This window comes from Penicillium cinerascens (assembly GCF_028974065.1).
Source record: "Penicillium cinerascens strain IBT 15544 chromosome Unknown contig_5_segment0_segment0, whole genome shotgun sequence".
Classification (NCBI taxonomy): Eukaryota; Fungi; Ascomycota; class Eurotiomycetes; order Eurotiales; family Aspergillaceae; genus Penicillium; species Penicillium cinerascens.
The window spans coordinates 2,875,033-2,888,330 of NW_026695294.1; the positions used below are offsets into that span (position 1 = coordinate 2,875,033).

The following is a 13,298-nucleotide window of genomic DNA, read 5'->3' on the forward strand; positions in this document are numbered from 1 at the left end:
CGGGACCCGTTCTCGGTCTGAATGCGATCCTATTAGCTAGATAGTGAATTAGCTAGAAAATGAAGCAAAACGGAAACCGAGGCTCGAAGAAGGACAAAGTTGCAACGAACGGTTGGACGGTAGTATGTCAGGCCTTTAAAATGAGGGTGTCATACAACGGGGTCCACTGTGGATATCGTGAAGTGTGTGGCTTGTGATCGGCGGTGGAACCCTTTTGGTATGGCCTTTACGGAGGGCGGCCTTATCGATAACTGTTTTTATGGGGCTGCTGTATGTTGTATGTTTGATTATGTATGTGGCGGTGCGCGGGTGACTCAGCGACGAACTATTTACCGTTTTCAGTTTAGCGCTCGTAAGCCTTGGTGGGGCCTTTGTTTTACTGTATAATGTGGGTAGTGGTGTGGTGTAACGGTCTATTTTTAGGAGGTTGGGTTGTATGTATAACCTACAGTTTTGTTGAGGCTTGATATACGTGTTTTTAGAATACTTGTTTGAGACCGGTTGATATCAAAATACGGAAATGAAGGCTCTTGATCTGGACGGATCCGAGATGGCAGAACTGCCCGTCCTATTAACTTCTCAACCTATGGCACGGTACTATAGTAATGTGCTTCCTCCAGAGCGCCAAACGAAATGAAGAAATATGAGATCTTGCTCTGCATGTAAATAGCTATCAAACACAATTCTGTAGTCACCCCATAACCCATCAAACCATAATACCCTACCCAGCACTCGGGCTCGTCCAAAAAACAAGCAACTTTCCCGCGAGTCCATGAACACTCCTCTCAATCCGAATGCTCTCCTCGACAGCCCTCTTCATCTACTCACTCCTCATAGCAGCCGCGTGGTCCGCCGCACTACCCCAATCCCCCCTCGCCTCCGGATCAGCTCCATGTTCAAGAAGCCACCGCACTCTCTCCACAGCCTTCGCCATACCTGCGTACATAATCGCATGATGCTTCACGAGCACAGAGTCTCCCCTCTGATTCACATCTGCACCATGTTGCACTATTAATGCAATGGCATTACTGGTATCCGGCCCATGTCAAATTCCTTTCTTGCAACTTCGCGTGTACTTGCACCGAGTGGATATGCGCCTGCAGCGTAATGTAATGGCACTCCGTTTTTTATCTCTGCGCCTGTGTCGAGGAGCATCTGCACTACTTCCACGCTACCGTGCGTAGCAGCCGCCTCGAGCACGGCACATAATGAGGGATCGGAGTCGCTGTTCCGATCACAGTTGAACCTCTGCGCGCCGAGATTCGGATTCGCGCCGTTGGCGAGGAACCAGCGTAGGAGTGAGGGATTGGTTGTAATCTTGGGTAGCAGGGTAGCTCCGTAACCACCCGGTGTATTTGGTGTCTAGCCATGCTGTTTCAGGGTTTCGGAGAGCATGGTCTGAAAGTTTGCTGGTACGTCCAATATGTGCAGTGGTGTTTGGCGGACGATGCGTACACCGCTAACACGTAGGGTCCAGGCTACATCAGCGTCACCTGATCTTAGTGCAAGCTTTAGGCCGTGGTGTAGTAAAGCCGGCAAGATGTTCTCTTGTGAGACGACAGACTCCGCTGTGTCGAAGGTACCTTGACTGCAGGCTGTTTCGTAGGCCACAGTTCACGGCGGTTTGGATCCGATGAAGCCAATATCGTTAGATTTTCTAACGGAAATCTCATCGTACGAGGAGCGAACCAGTCCCGTATCCGGTTCGTTTATTGTGGTAACGGAGTTCCATTAGAGTTGGTACTCCGTGTATTGGTGACCTGGCTTAGTTGCTGCTGCCTGGCAGTCATGTTCATCATCTGCTGACAGCGGGCTTGTTCCATTCTTTCATACTTTTTGTTTGCGCGGTGGTTCAGTTCTCTTATGTGTTGCTTGTTCGGGTTTGACGTGTAAATGGCGACCAGCACTTGACTTTGACGTTCGCGCGCGTTGTCGGTGTCCTTCTGGGTTGGAATGCAACATCTCTTCACCCGTCATGGTAGGCTTTCAGTCGGCCGTCAGTAACGGTGGATCGGTTCGCTCGGAGAAAATCACCATTCATGGGCCTGGAGAGTTGGTCTGAGGTCAGATCACCAACCTTGAACCGCACCTGAGGGGCCCTGGAATGACCGGGGCGTTTCATGTATGACTCATCTTGAGAGCAACATCCTGGCGGACTTTTTCAAGAAATATTTGGTGTCTCTTCGAAAGATAATTGCTTTGGGGAGACTTGTGAGGCTCTTATACGATTCTGTGCGGTGGAGGATGTAGGTTTCCTTAGTACTGTGGGATGGGTCTCGGAAATGTTACTCTTGAAGTATGAAGTACCCACGGTCAACATCTGTGATCGGGTGACGAGGTAGCAGGTATGTCCGGTGCTGAGGCTGCTGTTACACGGCAGTCTGCCCGTACGGCTTGGTATGGCGCCCGTCGTGGCCTGTGTATACCTGGTACCATTCGAGTTGCCGCGGTCAACGGATGCAATTCGAGAAAGTCGACGCTGGCGAAGGAGATTCGTGCATATGGAGTAGATCAGCTGGATGCTAAATTGTGGCCCGGATCTCACGGAGGTTAGTAAAGTGGGCGTAGTCGCTTGAGGACCCATTGTCGATGAAGCCATTCAAGTAAATGGCGAGACCTCGATATGTTGCTTCGGCCCAGGCTCTTTCGGCCAGTCTGTTTGGTATATCTAGAGACGTATCGTACTAGTTCCATATTTCTGTGGAGGCACCATACGATCATAGGTATAGGAGGCAGCAGCTGGCCACTGGAAACGGGGGCAACTTGGTAGGCCCACGACTCTTTTACCTTCGAGTGTGTAGATATTTTCGTCGTCCTCTAGGCCCAGGCAGGCTTTCTGTGTCTGTGATTGTGATTGTGATTGTGAATTTGTATGGTCGTTGTGCTATTTTCAGTGGTTTCCGGATGAGATTCCTATTCGATCACGATCTGCTGGCTTCGAGAGGGTGTCGTAAGTACTGAGTTCACGGAGTGCCGAGTCTTGTCAAGGGTCTCGAGCGATAGCGAGTCATGATTAGCTCCCCATGTTTCCCTCGTGAGTACTGCAGTGGCACGCTAATCTCGAACGTGTAGGTCAACCTTGTCGAATTAGATCAGTTGGGTGTGGTGTTTTGTAGAGCCGGGCCAGTGACGATGTCGAGTGCATGCAGAGGCACATTTTACACATTTCTAGTGCAGCTGACATGGTCCTGAATTCACTTCGAGGCACTGTGCTGTTAAATCCCGGCTGCCGGTATGTCACTGGGTGTCCGTTGCGCTGCGCTGTGTGTTGTGCCAGGATGGTTCACTGGTAGCCGTGCTGTTCAGTACGGTCGGCATGAACACAACACCACTATCGCTGTGGATAAGTTGACCGGGCATGGCAGATAAACTCGCTTGGTAGTATAGTACAGCAGCTGTTATTTATTTGGATCGCCCTTTGGTCTGTGTAGGTAAAGAGTGGGCGGTGGGCTGCACGGTTGTCCCGGCGGTGCCAAGAAAAGTTGAACCCCAGTTGAACCCCTCGAGGGGGTTCAACCCGGATGCTGCAATTCAACCGCCTCCCACCGCAACATATTGGATACTTCGACTTTCTTAAACACGTCGCTCAGTACATGTGGTTATCATCTATCTTTGGGTGCATTCTTTCGTGATTTTGACAAATATAGGGGATTTTGAATAAGAAAGTTGTGTTCTAAATAGTAGTAATATATATCCGCATTACATACCCCTACCATCTTCCCAACCAAAGCAATGGTCACTAATAAATGGTCAACTGATGCATGCCAAACCGCCAATACACAATGATACGGATCCAGAAAACAGTAATTTGAAGTTTTAATAATGAATTATAAGGCAGAAGCGATAAAATCAACAAGTTCATGCCCATGGCCATGCCGAGACTACAGATTCATTCGCACAAGACGCACACCGGGAAACGGGGCGAAAGTCAACTACAGACTACGATACAGAGCGAGGAAGTAAACGGGAAGATCAAGGACGGGAAGACATCTCATTATTTCTGCGATATGGAGTTAACTACTAGAAGTTGATGGTTGACCATGCCAGAGTGGACCCGGACACCAGGAAACCAGACGCGTCAAACGCGAAGGTAAACAGCACCAGAGAAACACAACAACGCGTGAAGATTACAGAATACCATTTTACACGAGAAAAAAGATGGATTTCTTGAATGTTTGAGTAATTGTATTCGTATCGGATCAAGTTTGATCCCACCGTTTAGGTGCCAGCCGTATTGGAAAAGGCCGCTATGATACAGGATGGCCCAGCGGACGCAAAAATTGGTAGTCGTGTAAAAAAAGCAAACCCAGAGACCCATGACGATTGTAAAAAATCAGAGAACACCCCAACGTCCCATCATACCGTGAAGCCCGGAAAAAAAGTGAACAGACAGACAACGCTTAACCACCGAAACCGTAGAGGGTACGGCCCTGGCGCTTGAGAGCGTAGACAACGTCGAGAGAGGTGACGGTCTTGCGCTTGGCGTGCTCAGTGTAGGTGACAGCGTCACGGATGACACCCTCGAGGAAGGTCTTGAGGACACCACGGGTCTCCTCGTAGATCATGGCGGAGATACGCTTGACACCACCACGACGAGCGAGACGGCGGATAGCGGGCTTAGTGATACCCTGGATGTTGTCACGCAAGATCTTGCGGTGACGCTTGGCGCCACCCTTGCCGAGACCCTTGCCACCCTTTCCACCTGAAGAGAGAACGCGTTAGAAAAGACGCGTCGTACGGAGAGATGAGAACGTTGAGCAACTTACGGCCAGACATGTTGATGGAATTTAAAGGTTGAAAGTTGGGAGAAAGTGGAGAAGACTTGAAGTCAAAGTTGTCGTCGATTGATGGTTGAGGGGGAAAGTCAAGGAGGGAATGGGGCAGAGGATATTTGTATGAAAGGGCGACGGAAGCGCGGGGAGTTGGAATCACACGCTAACGGGTGGATCGGCCAATGGGAATGCAGGATCCGACCGGCTGGCGTGATCTGCCGGATGCCCCAGGCCGAGATGCCTCAGGGCCGCGGTTGCATTCTGATCGTGATTCGGGTTGGCCCTTGCCATGATGATCAAGATCAGAAACCCCATCGGAGTGCATTCCCTTCACCTGGCAAATGCCGTAGACCCTTCGGATCAGCCTCCCAGCCTCCCTAGTAATGGAGATCAAAGAAAGGGCAGGATGGCATTCTACAAGCCTGATCCTCGGCTCTGATTGGCCGGGGCATGTATCCTCGCTTAGGTACTCGGGGTGGGCCAATCAAGTGTCCGGAACAAAAGACGCAGCGGCGCGCGCACTTTCGGTGATCCGCAAGGCATTGATCTGATTCGCCGTCCCGCTCAGTGCCAGATCACCACCCCTCGTTCCCAGTACAAATACCATCCCCCACCCACTTCCAACTTCCCTCCTCCATCCACCATCGACAACCACCTTTATCACCAAACTTCATTTTCCATCAAATCTTCATCAGATTCCATCGAATCTTAATTTGAAAAGATGGCCCGTACCAAGCAGACTGCCCGTAAGTCCTTCTTCACCTCACTGTCGCTGTCGCTCCCTTGAGAGGTGGTGGTTCCCGATCGGGTCACCTCCACTTCGACTGGTCGCGTCAACGCGTGACGCGCCTCACTCCACCCACAACAACACGATGCTGACTTCCTCTCAGGTAAGTCCACTGGTGGCAAGGCTCCCCGTAAGCAGCTCGCCTCCAAGGCTGCCCGCAAGGCCGCCCCCTCCACCGGAGGTGTCAAGAAGCCTCACCGCTACAAGCCCGGTATGTCATCAGCCTATCCACCAACCACCTGTATCCATTCTAATGAACATCTCCAGGTACCGTCGCTCTCCGTGAGATCCGTCGCTACCAGAAGTCCACCGAGCTTCTGATCCGCAAGCTCCCCTTCCAGCGTCTGGTCCGTGAGATCGCCCAGGACTTCAAGTCCGATCTCCGCTTCCAGTCCTCCGCCATCGGTGCTCTCCAGGAGTCCGTTGAGGCCTACCTCGTCTCCCTGTTCGAGGACACCAACCTGTGCGCCATCCACGCCAAGCGTGTCACCATCCAGTCCAAGGACATCCAGCTGGCCCGCCGCCTCCGTGGCGAGCGCTCTTAGATTTCTCTAATGGGCAGTTGTTTTTCTTGACACTTCCGGGATGGCGATACGGGGTTTCTGCTTTTTTCATGACTATCGGCGATTAACATGATGGGTTTGCTTTCAAATATCAAATGGGTCTCGGAACCGGGTTGTTTCTGAATTTTGCTTTTTCTTCACTCGCGTGATCAATGCTACTTGCCATTTTTCGCTGGGGCCCCGGTGATATGGAAGTCATGAGTGTACATTAAAGGTTATTAACATGGCGCCTTAGCGCGCGCCATCTCATGACATAGACGCTGAAATGCGATCTTCTATGATTCAACCCATTTCTTCCCCGTATCTTCGTAAAAAGAAACTGCAAACCACTAGGGCGCGTTGTTTTGATTTGACGCGGTCGTGTTTGTTTAACTGCGTGTGGTCGTGTCGTATCCCTAGCCATCGGCGTGCGGGTGCTCGCCTTGGAAGGTTGCGTGCCTGTAGCGCGTCGTATCTACAATGGATTTCTGTGTACTCGGTCGTAGTGCGACACTCATGACCACAAATCATCATACGATTTCCTCGGCGTGGCACCAGTATCTACAACTGACACTGCAATCATGAGGCTATACAGGAATCGCCGACGCCCCTTATCCACTCCAACCGTGGCCCTCAGAGTCTACGCAGAACTCCGGATCCAAGTCCCTAAACAGGTTATACTGCACAGGCTTCATTGATCTTCAGGCACTGTTTCAAGATCATTGCCCTCGCGACACCGGTATCGAGGGGTTCCTCCCCATGCCCGCCGCTCGCTGCCGCGCGACCGCAACGAGAACGCATGTCCAGGCAGCCGTGGATTCACGACCGTCTCAGTATGCAGACATTCATACTGCCAGGATCACCGAAGGCAATCACACTCACTGAGCAGGGCATCGGTCTCAGTGGCTTGGACCTTGCAGCTGCAGGGACTCGGAATCTGGGCCCAGTCGCTAGACGTCATTCTTAGTGAAAATGTACACGGGAACTCGATTTTCAATCTCTGATCTTTTGTGCTACAGTGGTCGGCGTGGGAATAAATCTACATGGGGTGATTCCACTGCCTATAAGGAATCATTCAATACCGGTTTGGAACCGATAAACCCCCATTACCACCGAGATCATGCCACCTTCAGTTTCATGCAGTTCATGAACAGCGCCCACCGAGTGGGGCACCACCTGAACGACCCTGCATCAGCGATGGCCTCAATGGCCTGAGGCAAAAAGGGACCTTACCACCCCCTGACGAAAAGTTGATTGTGGCCCGGCCCCTTCGCCACCCCGGCGCTTTCGTGGTTGTGGTTGTGGCAGCTCCGGTCGCCGAACCTTGGTCAGATCTGCGAATTCGGAATAGTCCCTGATCCGAGACTTGGGTGTCGAATTTGGGATTTTAGCCGGTGTAGATACGGTGTTTGGGCTTACGTTTGAGGAATTTGTCCGTCTGGTTGCGCATTCGTAAATATTTTGTGCGCGTAGTCCGGGGTGAAGGAAATCCAGGTGGCAAAAGGAATCTGTTGATCGAGGGTTGAGGCACGTCGTGTCTCCTGATTGACTGTAAGTTGTTGGCTGCCTGGATTACTTTCAGGTCTGCTGACAATGTGAAAGATGCGTAACGTCAATTAATCTACACTCTGAGTCATACAATACTTAGGATAAACTGGATGTACTTGAAGTGATTCCTGATCTTTGATTGTTACGTGCCTTAGGGGTCAGGCGCCCATCCACCATCCAGATTTTGGGCGTCTGTTCGAGACAATATCCTCTGATCCTCGGCCCAATCTTTGAATGATTGATCTCTAAACCTGCATGTAGCAGCCTTCACAAGATTAGAGCCTTCTGAGGTGATTTTTGGGACGGTAAAACAACGTTCAATATAATCTGCTGGTATTTTGTGTCCATGCGGCCACCCCCGCCGCAGAAGTATATATCGGCCGCGTTCGCGATTCAGATCTCTCGACTCCGCGATCCATTCTCAAATATAATACCAAGGAGCAAGTCCACTGGAAAGAAAAGGGAAAGATGAGACACCTAATAATCGCGGGAGCCTTCTAGGGCGTTCGGTCGGTGGGGGATACATCATGAAGGGGCTACGCTAAAATAAGTACAGTACAATATGCAGTATAATGCATCGACATAAGATCGAGGATGATCGATTACCACGCCGAAAGGAAAAGACCCACTGGAAAGCCACGGAAAATCATGCATGATTTATAATTTTGCTGCAGTAAGCTGCAGCCTAAGCCGGAGATTCGGAGCCAAGCAGGTAAAACCCGGCAACCCGCCATGTAACGGTTCGGAGACGGCTGTGGCCCTTGCATCAATCTGGGGAGCTTTGACTTTAATTTGCTCTGACGTGACCTTCTGGAGTTCTGACGTGATCATCTCGAGTTCAGTATACGTCTTTCGAAGCAACTGAGCAATCTTGGGATACATCAAGTTTCTCATACCGATCCGATGTCTGCAGTGCGCGAATCACTAAGTCTACTATAAATCAGACCAATCAATATCCCAGGCTTCGCCGTGTGTTTCCTGCATAGAGTGACTCTTTCTGATCAGGCTGGCGACGGTTTCGTAGACCGCAGGATGTGTTTCAGAATGTCAATGACGGACTTGCCGAGTATCCGGTGTACAAACCCTCGTGGCTTTATGCGCGGCATAACTGCTCACGTGCCATTTCCGAAATCGACGTTTTCATCATAGTTCTGTCATTTTTTTGCCTGGAATTTTCCCCCCTGCTCGCCTATGGCTAATAGGATATGAATTCAAGCGATCGGGTTTATAGAAAGAGCTCTCACAAGACGGAATCTTCCAAATCTCGGTGGTTAGACCTCGATGTGCAGAGTCTGAATAATTATAGACCGGGATCGGGTCCGTCGCCCCATTTTTTTTCCCTCCCAAGCCCGACGACACCTTCCCATGGACGACGGGTCAACAGTCCGTGTTTTACGTTGGCGCTGGTACATAGAAATATGCAGAATTTGTGTATGCCAATTATTAATACTTAACACCGGCGTACGTCCGATCTTGGGATCCTGGATGACCAAGAAAAAAAAAAGCGCCACGAGGGCCCCATAACGTGCTTGGCTTTCATCCCGATCACATATTAAAAGGGGCAATAGCCAGGAATTGAGCTTGACTTGGATTTTAATATTCATATTTGCCTCCATAATCATAATTACACCCGGCCCCTCATACGCCATCCAGCCCGTTCTGAATCCGGTATATTTTATTCCCCTCATCGGCCAACCCCGCAAGCAGACTACTCTGGGGTCTCGAGTCCCCATCACAACGAGCGCTCTTCACTCTTTCCTCCACTGTCGACACCTGTCGCGGTTTGAATACAAGAGTCGACTGTCTATATACTCTACGCTCCGCCCATCATGGCGGCCGACGACAAGAAGCATGGTTCTGAAAAGATCGAGCACTCTGCCCCCACCAAGATTCCATACTTCCGTCTGGTCTTTGACCAGGGCGTCGTAACTCAGGAAATCATCGACTACCCATACCCCGGCTCCGGCACAGAAGACGACCCCTACGCCGTGACATGGATTCCTGACGACCCGCGCAACCCCATGAACTTCAGCGAAATGAAGAAGTGGTCCTTTACGATGCTTGTCGCTATTGCGACACTGGCTGTGGCGCTGGTCTCCTCAGCCTATACTGGAGGTGTTGAAGAGATTGAACGCCAATTCGGCATTGGAAACGAAGTGGCCACGCTCGGCGTGTCGCTTTTTGTCTTGGGTTTTGCTGTAAGTTGTTCCTGAGGCGCAAAGTGAAGCTTTCAAAAGGCGATGACTAACATGTTCCAGATCGGTCCGTTGCTTTGGGCTCCTTTGAGTGAGCTGTTCGGTCGTCAGGTTCTCTTCGCCACTACCTACGCCGCCCTCACTGCATTCAATGCTGGCACCGCAGGTGCTCAGAATGCCTGGACCCTGATCATCCTCCGTTTCTTCGCCGGCGCCTTTGGCTCTTCGCCCCTCACCAACGCCGGTGGTGTTATCGCTGATATGTTCCCTGCCAAGCAGCGTGGTGTCGCCATGAGCCTGTTTGCTGCAGCGCCATTTTTAGGCCCGGTGATTGGTCCCATCATTGGTGGTTTTCTGGGTATGAACGCCGGCTGGAGATGGGTTATGGGCTTCCTGGCCGCTTTTTCCGGAGCGGTTTGGATCATGGGCTTTCTGCTGATCCCGGAGACTTATGCGCCTGTACTTCTCCGTCGCCGCGCTGAGAAGCTCTCCAAGCTTTCGGGCAAGGTCTACCGCAGCAAAGTTGAAATTGACCAGGGCAAGATTTCTCTCAAGGATTCGTTCAAAACCGCCTTGTCTCGCCCCTGGATTCTTCTGTTCCGCGAACCCATTGTCTTCCTGCTGTCTCTGTATATGGCTATCGTTTACGGTACCTTGTACATGATGTTTGCCGCTTTCCCGATTGTTTATCAGGAACAACGTGGCTGGAGCCAGGGTATCGGCGGCTTGGCTTTCTTGGGTATCATGGTTGGCATGTTGCTTGCTGTGATCTACACTCTCTGGGACAACAAGCGGTATATCAAGACCCAGGACAAGCATGACGGTTTCGCACCCCCCGAGGCCCGTCTGCCACCTACCTTGATTGCTTCTATCGCAATTCCAGTCGGTTTGTTTTGGTTTGCTTGGACCAACTACCCCTCCATCAACTTCATGGCAAGTATCGCGGCCGGTGTACCCTTTGGATTCGGAATGGTGCTAGTCTTCCTCGGCATCATGAACTATCTCATCGATGCCTACACCATCTTTGCCGCCTCTGTCCTGGCCGCTAATTCAGTCATGCGTTCTTGCTTCGGTGCCGCCTTCCCACTGTTCACCTCCTACATGTACCAGAACCTGGGTATCCACTGGGCCTCCTCGATCCCCGCGTTCTTGGCCCTCGTCTGCGTGCCCTTCCCCTTCCTATTTTACAAGTACGGTGCCGCAATCCGTTCCCGCTGCAAGTTCGCCGCCCAGTCAGAGGAGTTCATTCGGAACATCCAGGAGCAGGTCAAGGCCACTCCCGAAGAGGAAGAGGAAGTCAAGTTCGACCGCACCGAAGCCCCTGCTCCAGATGGGTCGGTATCCAGTGAGTCCGACTCCATTGTTGACGAACCATCGACGACTGCGCGCACCCGCAGCCGTGCTCATTCGACAACGTCGGCTCGCACCTCGATGAGCACAACGCACCGCACACCCAACTACGAAGGCAACCCGTACGACGTTGATAGAGTCAACACCCACGAGTCCTTCAAATAATCTACACAACCAACGCTATACACGCGCCTCCGATAATCATAGTACTTATTAACCCATCATTCGCACTGTTTTTGCATCGTGCGGTGCATCACTGTCCGTTCGCATTTTGTTGATCTTTATACCCTGCTCCCTGTGGGGATGACTTCATGTATTTATTGGCCTCATTGCATATAGATCCGGAGTCGGTATTGGTTATGGCTCAAATAATTGAAATGATCATTATTTAACACGAATTCATACTTCTCGGAAGTAGATAGACATCTCGGTAGGCCGGAGTTAGGCTTAGTCGAATCACGGCATTCGCCCGATCCGAGTGCCGAGTTTCTTATGCGATTCGTATCTCCGTTTGATTTTTAATCGGAAATTAGTTTCGGTTCATTCATTGACTGTTTATACTCTCTTTTCAATACATTCACGTTATATCCATTTCTTGACGCCCTTGTTTGTTCCGGAGATACTTTCCGTTTTATCGCTGTTTTCGTGCTTATCGCCACCATCGGAGCAGCGCCCCAAATAAACTCGGCCTTTTTCGGGGGGTTACTCTCTTTTGTCAGCACCCACGACGATAGACAATAGACGACAGACGGTATAGCATAGATGCGCCTGTCTTGAGTCTTGGATATGAGTCTCTTCCAGAAGGGACTCGGTGCTCAGGCGTCTGCGTTTGCGAGACCGCGACCGATCACCCCCGGAGTCCGATCACCGCTGCGGCGAGTGCGACAACCTCGCCGGCACAATTCCTCGCAGCCCTCGAAGCCCGAACCACCTGCAGAAGGCAAGATCGTTGAAGATGGGTCGCCGGTGAACAGCAATGCGCCTACGAAGCCCTCTCAGTCGAACGCCCCGTCCTCATCCCCGTCACCGTCACAATCGCCCTCGGCTACCCCCTCGGCCCAGCCAGTGAATACCGCTGCCGGCGCTGCAGGTGCAGCGACTACACCGGCTGCTGCGAATGCTGTCGCCAAAAGGGGACTACGCAATATCATCAGCGAGGGTCCGTTGGGACGGCTGGGGAGGTGGTATTCCCGCGTGCAGGAGCGGAAGCCCTATACGACGCAGGTGTACAGTTCGGTGGTCATTTATCTATGCGGAGACTTGAGCGCGCAATTCCTTTTCCCTTCAGAGGCACCTCCGCCTGCAAAGGGCGAGCAGGATGAGTCCAAAAACGAGGATGAGAAGGAAGAGCGGCGTGGTGGATATGATCCATGGAGAACGGTGCGACACCTGATCGTGGGAACAGGGTCCAGCATCCCGTCATATAACTGGTGAGTGAACATCGACGTGATATTGCCATAGAGCACCCTATACCATTGATATATCCAATACGGATGACTGACCTGGAGACATTAGGTTCATGTTCCTCCATAACCACTTCAACTACCCATCTAAGATCCTCTCTGTCTTGACCAAGGTTGTCGTCCAGCAGATGTGCTTCACGCCCGTATTCAACACATACTTCTTCAGCATGCACTCCCTCCTGGCCGGCGCGACTCTAGAAGAAACCTGGGAGCGGCTGAAGAAGGCTCTCCCCGTCAGCATCACCAACAGTGTCAAGCTCTGGCCGGCCGTGACAGCTTTTAGCTTCATGTACGTGCCGGCGCAGTTCCGCAACGTCTTCTCTGGAGTCATTGCGGTCGGTTGGCAGACCTACTTGAGTTGGTTGAACCAGAAGGCCGCGCGCGAAGTCCTAGCGGCCGAGCTTGCGGCTGAGAGTGCATCTGCTGCTGCGTCGCGACCGATGACTGGGAATATGGCCCCTGCAGCGGGCACGGCATGAGTGATAGAATTGTGATTTGAATTGGGCATTATTGTATAGATTCGGTGTCCCGACATTAGCGGCGTTCGGGTTGTCACTTTCCTACAGAGCGATACATTCTGGCAGATACCAAGCTTAGACACTAGAAAATAGATTTCTTTTCTCAGTTCTCCTTCAGTTGTA

General features: G+C 51.5%; 4 protein-coding genes across 4 annotated transcripts; 3 read left to right on the top strand and 1 right to left on the bottom strand.

The window, feature by feature from the left end:
* Positions 1 to 4,159: 4,159 nt before the first annotated feature.
* On the bottom strand, positions 4,160 to 4,858 carry N7498_005551 (histone H4). The gene is made up of 2 exons (XM_058452613.1): positions 4,767 to 4,858; positions 4,160 to 4,702 (listed from the first exon to the last, which is right to left on the bottom strand). The coding sequence occupies exons 1-2, from the start codon at positions 4,774 to 4,776 to the stop codon at positions 4,401 to 4,403; spliced, it is 312 nt and encodes a 103-aa protein (XP_058309151.1). The 5' UTR covers positions 4,777 to 4,858; the 3' UTR covers positions 4,160 to 4,400.
* A 631-nt stretch (positions 4,859 to 5,489) lies between these two features.
* hhtA (histone H3) lies at positions 5,490 to 6,412 on the top strand. The gene is made up of 3 exons (XM_058452614.1): positions 5,490 to 5,518; positions 5,663 to 5,770; positions 5,827 to 6,412. Exons 1-3 carry the CDS (start codon positions 5,494 to 5,496, stop codon positions 6,102 to 6,104), a joined length of 411 nt encoding a protein of 136 aa, XP_058309152.1. The 5' UTR covers positions 5,490 to 5,493; the 3' UTR covers positions 6,105 to 6,412.
* A 3,066-nt stretch (positions 6,413 to 9,478) lies between these two features.
* On the top strand, positions 9,479 to 11,359 carry N7498_005553 (MFS transporter; the record flags this gene model as incomplete). The annotated part of the gene is made up of 2 exons (XM_058452615.1): positions 9,479 to 9,847; positions 9,908 to 11,359. 2 exons carry the CDS (start codon positions 9,479 to 9,481, stop codon positions 11,357 to 11,359), a joined length of 1,821 nt encoding a protein of 606 aa, XP_058309153.1.
* A 621-nt stretch (positions 11,360 to 11,980) lies between these two features.
* Positions 11,981 to 13,136, top strand: N7498_005554 (Mpv17/PMP22 family protein; the record flags this gene model as incomplete). Its single annotated transcript, XM_058452616.1, has 2 exons — positions 11,981 to 12,624; positions 12,710 to 13,136. The coding sequence occupies 2 exons, from the start codon at positions 11,981 to 11,983 to the stop codon at positions 13,134 to 13,136; spliced, it is 1,071 nt and encodes a 356-aa protein (XP_058309154.1).
* Positions 13,137 to 13,298: the final 162 nt, after the last annotated feature.